This window comes from Brassica oleracea, chromosome C4 (assembly GCF_000695525.1).
Source record: "Brassica oleracea var. oleracea cultivar TO1000 chromosome C4, BOL, whole genome shotgun sequence".
In the NCBI taxonomy this organism is placed as follows: Eukaryota; Viridiplantae; Streptophyta; class Magnoliopsida; order Brassicales; family Brassicaceae; genus Brassica; species Brassica oleracea.
In genome coordinates, this window is record NC_027751.1 from 42,099,083 (window position 1) to 42,109,796 (window position 10,714).

Genomic DNA, 10,714 nt, shown 5'->3' on the forward strand with positions numbered 1-10,714 from the left:
TGTCGACCGAAAATGTCCGTTTAAATTCTAAACTTGAAAAAGTGGAAGATGCGGACACTCAAAATCGACAAAACAATTAGCAATAAATTCTCTCGACGATCTGACAAATGGGCGACCACAAATACGATGATGGCTTGAGTGTTTGGTTCAGCTGAAGACAAAACAATTAGCTTAGAAAAATAGCCTTTCTTCCATTAGAGAAACTGCACCCCATAGCAGTGGCGGACCCAATGTACAACTAGGGGGGTCAATTGAACCATGTCAATTTTTCAAAAAAAAAATTTTACTTGTATTTCCAAAGAAAAATCTGATGAATTTAGCTTATTGACCCTTGTAAAATACATTTGTTATCACATTGACTCCTCTAAAATAAAATTCTGCCTCCGCCACTGTCCTATAACCAACAAAAAAAAAACAATAATTCACAAAATAACCAAATCTTCCCCCCATGTGGAAGCACCATAACCTAATGGTTAAGGTTTAAAGGCTTATACACCCAGGTCTAGGGTTCGAACCCCAGACAATGCAATTTCTTGCAGATTACAGGAAATCCAGGTTTCAAATCCCGGAGAGAGCGGTTTATTAATGCAGACTACAGAAGAAAGGTTTACAAAGAATCTTCAACATGGTGCAAGTAAATCTGGTCAGAAATGGATCTTTATAGGACGGCTCAGATGATGCAGTTAGACGTAGATCTTCATAAGACAGGTAGTATTGTCGGTTGTCGAATCGTCAATGTAATCTTTCTTATAAATGTAATGTCATAATAAATCAGCATTATAAAAAAATTAAAAAAAAAAAATCCCCATTCTCTCTCTTCCTATCTCTCTCTCTCTCCTCTTTTTAACAAATTAATTTTAGCTTTATCCTCTCTTTAACAAATAAATTTTAGTTTTTCTTTTGGTTATTTCACCAATTCACCACCCCTTCCATTATCATAACTACAAAAGTTACACAAAACGTTTTTTTGATGGATAAATTTACCATTCATTAAAAATATATAATACCACTCTACATCACTCGGATATTTGTACAGTGAGATCAGATACGAATTTGGGTTATTGGTTCTCAGTTCAGATCTCGGGTTTCATACTTCTGGCCCATAAAGGAAACTGAGTGCTATGTGCTGTGCGAAGTCGTACCTCAGCTCCAGTGAATCAACCAATAGAAAGACGTTGCGGCAAGAAAGAAAAGATAACCAGCCGTAGAATATAGATATATCACGCTAAACGAACGGTGAAGATCTCACGGTATATTACTCGTTTCTATCTTTATTAAATACTATATTTATTGATTACGCGTCGCTGGATTTGTAATTATCATTGGTCGTTTTGTTTCGAGAGGTTTCTTCTCTATCTTCTCCTTTGGTCAAGTCTTCAAGCTAATCCAATCTTGATGGTGAGTAGTTGCGAGCTTTGCTGCGAGATTTTGATCGCGATCCTTCTTCCTCCCGTTGGAGTTTGTCTCAGACATGGCTGTTGCACTGTAAGTCCACCTCTTCCTCGAATTGAGATCTCTAATTTCATGTTTCGAAAATCGTAGCTTAATCTATATGAAGCTTTATCAGATTGATTACGATTCTTGCTTTCTGTTGATTGGGATTTGATAATCTAATGTCTATTACTGTTTGATTGCCTAGAAATGGCAATTGACTTTGTTTGGGCGATTTCCTGAAAATAAGACTAATGAAGGGACTAGAAAGTAAAATTTTGATTTGTTTGTTTAAATAATGCAGGTTGAGTTCTTCATTTGTTTGGTTCTCACTTGTTTGGGATACCTCCCTGGAATAATCTACGCTATCTACGCCATCTTGTTCTTGAACCGGGACGAGTACTTTGATGAATACAGACGCCCAATCTACTACGTTGCTTGATCATTGTTCTTGCATGGAAACATGTAACATATTCGTTACAATGTGATCTCTGTATCTTTTAATTAACATTGGACGTTGTGTTCTGTTATAAATATAATCATTTAAGACAGAGAACCAGGAACATGTTTCTTGAAGGCGTTTTCTTATGACCCATCATATCTAATGTTCTGGTGACAAAGTACAGTTGATGCGGTTGAACAGCACCAGACCAAACACTTATAACTTTCAATCCAGGGCTTTCGAGTCTTCGACCATTAAAAGAAACGATTCATGACCTAGAGGTCCTAGACCCATGTAAAGAACAACTGCTACTAAGATTAAAATTCGCAAAAAAGATTGAACTCTCACTCATATCAAAAATAAGAACATACATTAAAAGATTAAAGTTTATTCATTAAAAGAGTATTCGTGTATCTACAACATGAAGAATTTGAACAAGTTTTTATTCCAACACAAATCATGGCAAACAAACATAGATTCAGGAAAGCTTGCAACAACAATACATATAGTAAACCAAGAGCGTGTGACCTAGTTGTTTTGATCTTCTAGATAGAGGATTCACATTGATCTATCCCGATCACAGAGATAGAGAAACACTTGCTCACCTTGGTAACATTTATTCATTTTTATATTATTTAGAATTTATACCGTGAAGAAAACCAATAACATGGAACTAAGAAGAGCAGTTCCAAAACTATATGATCTTAGTAGAGGAGATCGATGGTTGGATGTTGACGGGATGAAGATAGGAATAATTCCTTTTCTTCTAACAAAAATGTGAAGGTTGTTGTGTCCGGTGCCGTGCACAACAAGTCTTTGATCATCAGTGTGATCTGATAAAATATGGGGAGACTGGATCATCAGCAAAATGATGATCAACAAATAAGAACAAAACACTGAAGATCTCATCTGCCTTAAAAACTTTAATTGGTTTAAAAAATATATATATTTCTGAAATGACAACAAAACTGTTAATGAAACAATATGGCCACTTGATGAGAATTTATAGTCCAACACTGGTAGCCTGGTAGGTTCTTTTTAGCATAGATTTAATACAATCAGTTACAGATAAGATTATAGTATTTCGACAGTTGTGAGCGGTATGAATAATAATTTTGAAGTATTGCGCCACATCAATATTTATTAGGACAAGATTGAATTATTAACATGAAGTGATCTTAGAAGCTCTCATCTGCCTTCAGACTTTTAACTGATTCAAGAAGATTAATGAAATGATCAACAACATGTTTATGGAAAAAGTTATTCACTTGATAGGAATCTAAAATCCATCAGTGGTAATACTACATTAGTTCAACATTTTATTTGTAAACATATAGACTAATACAACTCAATTTTCTATGTTCGGTTAAATTGGTATAACTTAATTAAGAATAAGATTTGTTTTTAGTATTTCGAGTTTTGAGCGGCATTGATAATAGTTTAGCGACCTACTCTTTTGAAAAATGAATTCAATAGTTTTGAAAACGTTGACTCTCTAAAGTCTAAACATCAATTTGTAGGTATTTATGTTGTTTTGGTATTATATGCGACATGGGATGATTGAAACTGACCATTGACCAAGGCATTAGGCCCTCCCTACAAGACATCGTGGAGTTATAGATTATCATCTGCAACCGTCTACCCCATTAAAATCTTTAAAAAAATGTTTTTCTATTTTTTTAACTTTTTTTTTGGACTAAAAAAGAAAAAAAAATCTAACCAATCGCGGGTCATCACATGTCAGTGGAGCCCGCAAATAGTTAACAGATTCCACCGAATTGAATTCTTAGAAAAGGAATTTAAGAACACCAACTTGCACAAAAACCTAAAAATCGTGAACCCATATAGTTTTATAATAATTTTTTTTTGAAGGATTCCAACTAAAGATGATTGTTGGACTTAGTTCTTAACGTCAGCGATTAAGATATCCTTTCTCGTATACAATAGAAGGCTGACGAGGAATATCTGAAATTGAAAAGTAATTAAATAGAACTTTGTCACTAATTCGTGCACGCCACATATGCATTTTTGTCAACTTGAACTCCACGGCACTCTAACGAATAAATGATGATAAATTTGCTAATAATATAAGATCGTAGGTTGACAATTTGAGAAACAAACACAAGATAAATCGAATTCGACCAAAAAGTCCAAAATCCAAGAACTCCAACGTGAAGCCCAATGGGACATGGACATCGAATGCCCATGCCTAACGCACAACAAGATTACTGCAATCTGAATCAGGCTTGAGTATTTTACACAATAGCCGAAGAACTGAACCAAAATAACCGAAACCAAAACCAGACTAGAATTCTAAAATACTCTATCGATTTCTATATTTTTATATCCAAAATATATGTACCAAACTAAAATCAAAACAAATCGAGAATCAAACTGGTACCCAAAAAGTATATATAATTAATATATATACACATGTAAATAACTAAAATATATATAAATATCATTTAAAATCTACTATAATATAGTCAATATATCAACAATGATGTATCACTTTAAACCTTAAAAATCAAATATTTTTCTGTATGAAGTAGTGTTCTAGCTTAGTGTTCTAGCTTAATACACTTAATATGCTTTATTTTTTTATTTTATTGAATTACCAGGAGGTTCGGGCCGAAGCCATAATCCCCCAAATCTGAAACCACACCATGTAATATCAGTTTCATCCCAGCGGTTCCAATCCGAGTGACCGCTGGGGACCTCTGACACAATAGCCAGGGTCCTTTCAAGCTGAGCTAATGACTTTGGGTTAATATGCTTTTATCTTTACATGGAATAATAGATTATTATCCAACACCATAGCACTTCAAGTCACAAAATAAAAAACTATATAGCACTTTGACTATCTCAGTAGATGCCGCAGTGGCGGAGCTACCGTTACGGTAGGGGGTCAGGTGACCCTATGAATTCTGATGATTTTTTTTTTACTTGAACAAATTTAGTGAAACATTACAAAGTTAGCTTATGTGATCCCTATGACATATCGATGAAATTAAAATGACCCAGTGAAAAATGTGGCTGGCTCCGCCACTGGTAGATGACACCAAATCTTTTGACCCGTGAGTGTTCATGCTTCATAATTCACGCAGTTGTAGACAGCAACAACGTTGCTTGTTTCCTGATGTGCCATGGAACCAGTGCTGGCCTTGAGGCCACACCAACCAAGCAATGGCTTCCAGCCGCCAATTTTATAGCATTTATTCGGCCACAAATTACAAATATTCCTTTGGTGTATTGGCAAATTAACTTCTGTTCTCTTCATAACATGGGTTCGAGGGTCAAATGTTTATTTTATAAACTTTTTTGTCATAAATATATATGCAAATCGGCCAAAAAAATTTTTATTACTTGCAGCCTTTAAATATTGAGGACCGGCTCTGCATGGAACACTTGTGTTTTCACAACCACTTAAATTTGATTTTGAGTCATCTAGATCTCAACCAAAGTCAGAATTTTTGGTACCAAACTCATGCCAAGAATTGTCTTTTCATTTACTTCAATGGATTTTAGATGTGATTCCTTGGTGCATCAGTGCATGTATAAACCAACTTACAAGACTTACTAGTTATTACAAAAAATAATGCATATCTTTGAATGATTAAGTATATGAGACTTCGAACAAAAGAGCAATAAGGTTAAGGGTTGGAAAACAAAAACCATTCATCCCTTTTAAGATTTATGTCCACATCTATCCATTAGTATGTAAAACACACAATAATATATTTATAAGATTATATATTCCAAAATGTGAAAGAACATTTGATCGACAATGTCATGTAGATCCTCATTGCACCAATTCAACGGTGAAACAACCAAATCCTCCACTTTCACATCCCTCTCTGGCTCTAAATGACCATCTTTCATCATCAAATTCATAGCTTCCAAACACTGCTCTGTAAGGATTGTGCCAACTTGATTCTATTGATTACGTGAATGTACAATATATACTAAGTACAACATAAAGGTACTTACATATTAGGTCCTCATAGTCTCTATCTCTTACATGCCCCCTCAAGATGAAGGCAGGTGTGTGACTCCAATCTTAGAAGATAACTCACTGAATCTTGTTCGTGGGAGAGGCTTGGTGAGAGCATCAGCAAGTTGGTCCTTTGTTGAGATGTGGCTGACGCGGAGGATGCCAGACTGAACATTGTCACGGATGAAATGGTGGTCAAGGGCAAGATGCTTCATGCCCGAGTGGAAGATGGGGTTTGCTGACAGATAAGTCGCGCCAACATTATCGTAGTACACAACAGGGACTGTCGGCAGTGGTATACCAAGATCAGTGAAGAGTGAGCATATCCAACGCAGCTCAGAAGAAGTGTTGGCAACAGCTCTATATTCTGCTTCTGTAGAGGACCTCACAACGCCTTTTTTCTTCTTAGAAGACCAGGATATAGGGTTGTTGCCAATGTAGACGATGTAGGCATTAGTGGAGACAAAGTTATCGGAGTCCCCTGCCCAATCAGAATCGGGTAATCATGGAGAGTAGGTGAAGCCAGAGTGAGTAATGTTCAAACCAAAACCATCAGCTATGGTGACGTCTTCCCCGCCTTGATAGGGCTGATGTAGTGCTAGGTTGTTGAGATCAGAAGTCAAGTGATGTGTTGCTCCAATGTCAAGAAGCCAGTTGGTTGCATTGTAGTGTGCGGGAGCAGTGACCATATTCGCACGAGGCTGCCATGGTGCGTAGGAGGATGAAGACGAGGCGACCGAGTTCTGGTAATCGCGAGAGGGTTGCTGGAGTTGAGGAAATCGACGAGCACTGTGTCCAAAGACTCCACAGATTTGGCACTTGCCTTGGTAGCCACGCGGAGTATGCTGTTGTTGCTGGTTCCTTGGCGCGAACTGCTGTTGCTGACAGGTCTGCTGAGAGCCACGATTGTTGTTGTGGCGGTTGTTGTGGGAGTAGCCGTTGCCTCGATGAGTGAATGCATTTGCAGTGACAGGGATTGTAGTTACTGCAGCCGTAACTTGAATGGTGGCCTCTCTGTTTCGAAGCTTCTCGTGAACTTCGGAGAGAGATGGTGCAAGATCGCGACCTTCAATCTGATCAGCAACGGTTTTGTATTCTTGGGGCAGGCCAGCAAGGATAAACTCAATCTGATCCTCATGATCATATGGTTTACCGAGGAGTGCGAGATGATCAAACCGAATTGTGAGTCCTTGGAAATACTCATCAATTGTTTTGTTGCCCTTGGTCCAATTCTTAACTTGTTGCTTGATTTGTTTGACATGAACCCTGCTAGGCTTCGCATATGTCTCAGATAGTAGAGACCAGATCTCGGCGGAGGTTTGAGCAGTGGACAGGATTGGCTGAATCGTGGTGGTGATCGCGCCTAGGAGTGCACTGAATATAAGACTATCTTGTCTCTTCCAGATCGCTAAGACGGGTTGGGTACAGTGTTCCCGTCAGTGGTGACTGTAGGCGCTGGAGGCTGGAAAGATCTATCAATATGTGATGCAAGATCATATCCATTGAGCAAGGCGGTGACTTGACGGCTCCACATAAAAAATTGGAGGAGGTGAGTTTGGTAACATTTGTCATATTGATGTTCAGGATGGTGGGATTTTCAGAGATGGTAATGGTTCCGTTTGAGGAAGACTGACATGTTTGTCGTGAAAAGTTTTGAAAGATAGGTTTTGGCGGCTGAGAGTTTTTAGGTCTAGGTATCGAGTTGCTCTGATACCATGTAAGGACTGTGCCAACTTGATTCTATTGATTATGTGAATGTACAATATATACTGAGTACAACATAAAGGTATTTACATATTAGGTTCTCATAGTCTCTTTCTATTACATGCTCATCCTTATTAGGCACGAAACTACTCACTCATTATCTGTAGCTGCAGCCAGCAATGTTTCCATATCATCTTTCGTCCTGTAAAACTACTGATCATGTGACATTCTTTCCTCAATAGTCCCCAAGCTTGGACTTGAAGTAAGCCTCGTTTCCTACCAACATCTGAACGGAACAACCCCTTCTTCTCTTTGCTCATTAGTGCAAACTGTTGAACAAAATTTGGATTGTTCAGAGCCTTGGCGAGGGCTTCTCCGTAACGAGCAGACGCTGCTCCATTTCTGCAACCTGGCTCGTGGGGTTATGTTGCTACCTTGTCAACCTAACCACCTCAGCTACAAGTACGCTATGGTCCCTCTTCAGCCTCTCTACCTCCCCTTCAAATATGTATTTCCCAACTTCTACACATGACATACCTGATTCTGATCCTTGCTGATTCATAGTCTGCAAACCCATGTTCCTCCTCCGCTTTATTCTCTTTAGGAGTGGTTTATCTTCTATACATTTATTTTTATTAAGATCAGAAGGTATGTTTAACGTAAAAAAAGAACAAATTTTGAGAAACCCGTTTGAGTGTAGTCGTTAGGAAGCACACAGGACTAACCTTTAAGCTGAGGACTAACCTTTTAAGAAATTCATCTAAAGAAATCCAATGTTGAGATTAGAAAACAAAAAAAAAGAACAAAGAAGCAAAGGAACTAGTGAAGAAGGCACTTACATAAGTGATGAACTGACGAATGAATCTGGGAAAAATGATATTCCTGAAGTAGCGAGGAAGGAGAGTGGTGTGAGAATACCAAGACATGAAGCTGTTACGACCATTTCTCCAACACACCACCGTGTCTGTGGTCGGATCCTCCACCATGTCGTATTTCTTTGTCATAAACGGCGGTGACGAGGAGAGAGGAAGAGGTGGGGTTGATGTGGAGAAGAGAGTGTGGCTTGGTGAGGAGGAGATGATGTAATTCTACGAGAACATATATACAGAATTAGTTAATTTAATTTCTAAGTATCTTCAAATAACATCATCTCTACTATTTTTTAACTAAAATTGATTGTTAAGTCTCCTAAAATATTTATCACAAATTTTTCTTATTTACACTTTATGTGTCTTCTTAGGGCTTGCTTGAATTTTACAGAGAGATTGCGAAGAAACCCAATCAGCTGAAGCCAAATCGGAGACGATGAGGTTCGCGTTTGCGTTTGCGTTTGGGTGGACGAGTTCAGTAAACTGTTGACTGCAGGAGTACGATATCGTCATCTCTTTAGGAGAGAAGATGGATAATGCACTCGACCTATTCAGTGAAATGGAGAACAAAGGAGTTAGGCCGAATGTTTTTACTTTCAGTGCGTTGATCAATGGGTTTTGCATGCACCATCGCATAGAGGAGGCCAAGCAGATGTTTGATTTGATGGTTAGAAAGGATTGTTACCCAAATGTTGTGACTTATACTACTCTCATAAATGGCTTTTGTAAGTCTAAGAGAGTAGAAAGTGGAATGGCACTCTTTCGCGACATGTCTCAAAGAGGATTGGTTGGCAACACCATCACTTACAACACCCTTATCCAAGGTTTCTGTCAAGTTGGAGATTGTGATAACGCTCAAGAAATTTTCAAACAAATGGTTTCTAGTGGTTTAGCTCCCGATATTTGGACATACAACATTTTGCTGGATGGGCTTTGTAATAACGGGAAGCGTAGGAAATGGATTACATCCCTCCACAAGGCCCATCGAATAACAAGGTCTAGCCCAACAAGATGTAAACTTACTCGGCTCGGCGAGTAAGGTTGTCAACTCGGTCCTAGAGTGCTTTTAGCCGACGACCAAGCCGACCAAAATCACCCGGCTCGGAGGAACTCCACCAAGGTCCGTATACTCGGCCTTCTGAAGTTAAGGCCCAAAAGGAGACCGGATTTAGGGCACACAAGAAGGGAAAGCCTATAAAGGGAGAGGAGGCAACAACAAGAGAGGGATCGACGGCTAGAGCACACAATCGTTCTGTACCTTTTTCCGGTTTGCTCTTCGAGCTCCGGCTTGTTTCCTTGATCTCCTGTCACTCTTGTACCTCCTTTTGATCAGATCTAATATAACGTCTTTAGTCATCCCATTTTCGAGTTATTTCAACCTAGTCGACTGAATCCCGTACAAACAATTGGCGCCCACCGTGGGGCTGACTAAAGTAACGTTCTAGGTCTACATGGCTCAAGATGACGCCACCTTCAGCGCTCCAGGCGGAGAACCAACCCCTACGTCTGAAGCCGCTCCACCAATCCCCACATACTTCGTGAGCTCCGTCATGGCTAGATTCGCTCGAAAAGACGAAGTTCAAAAGACGACCAACAACCATCTAGCTACTTTGGTCGCAGCACTCACCGCTCCAGACGGCCAAACGAGCCGTCCACAGATGATACCCCGTCGCCTATTCAACACAAACCCTACGGCGACGGGTGGTGACCACATCTCAGATGACTCGAAACCTAACGAAACCCTTCCCGTCGATGCTCAACAGATAGGACCAGATCTCGCAACCATACGCGATATCGCTGAGCTCAAACTCATCTTTCAGCAAATGAGCTCGAAGATCCATCAAGCTACCAGCGCGGCTCCACAAATCGAGAGTGTACTCACCGCGACCTCGCGAACCCCTTTTACTAGTGCACTAACCAATGTGCAACTCAGGAAGATAGAGAAGCTGCGCCTACCAGAGTACAAGCCCGGCGGAGACCCGGTGGAACACATGACGGTTTTTAATATCGCGATGGCACGGGCTCGACTCTCCGATGAAGAAAGGGACGCAGGCTACTGTCAACTGTTCGTCGAGACTCTCCACGAGTAAGCCCTGACCTGATTCTCCCAACTAGAGGAGAACTCAATTGGAAGCTTCTGAGACTTATCAGCGGCTTTCCTCAAGACGTACATTATGTTCACAAAGCGCAGTGCTACCGCTTCTAGCCTGTGGAACCTCAACCAAACCAAAGATCAGAGCCTCCGCGACTACATGGAGAAGTTCAAAGCAGTAG

At 39.7% G+C, this 10,714-nt stretch overlaps 1 protein-coding gene and 1 pseudogene across 1 annotated transcript; one reads left to right on the forward strand and one right to left on the reverse strand.

Moving 5' to 3' along the window:
• Nucleotides 1–1,239: 1,239 nt before the first annotated feature.
• Nucleotides 1,240–2,007, forward strand: LOC106340022 (UPF0057 membrane protein At2g24040). Its single transcript, XM_013778891.1, has 2 exons — nt 1,240–1,485; nt 1,736–2,007. The coding sequence occupies exons 1-2, from the start codon at nt 1,396–1,398 to the stop codon at nt 1,871–1,873; spliced, it is 228 nt and encodes a 75-aa protein (XP_013634345.1). The 5' UTR covers nt 1,240–1,395; the 3' UTR covers nt 1,874–2,007.
• Nucleotides 2,008–5,614: 3,607 nt separating this feature from the next.
• LOC106338922 lies at nt 5,615–8,953 on the reverse strand (annotated as a pseudogene).
• Nucleotides 8,954–10,714: the final 1,761 nt, after the last annotated feature.

Excerpts from the sequence above, each read along its gene's own strand:
- LOC106340022 (XM_013778891.1), top strand. The coding sequence starts at position 1,396 with ATGGTGAGTAGTTGCGAGCTTTGCTGCGAGATTTTGATCGCGATCCTT. Across the intron at positions 1,486-1,735 it reads TCAGACATGGCTGTTGCACT|GTTGAGTTCTTCATTTGTTT; the intron begins GTAAGTCCACCT and ends TAAATAATGCAG.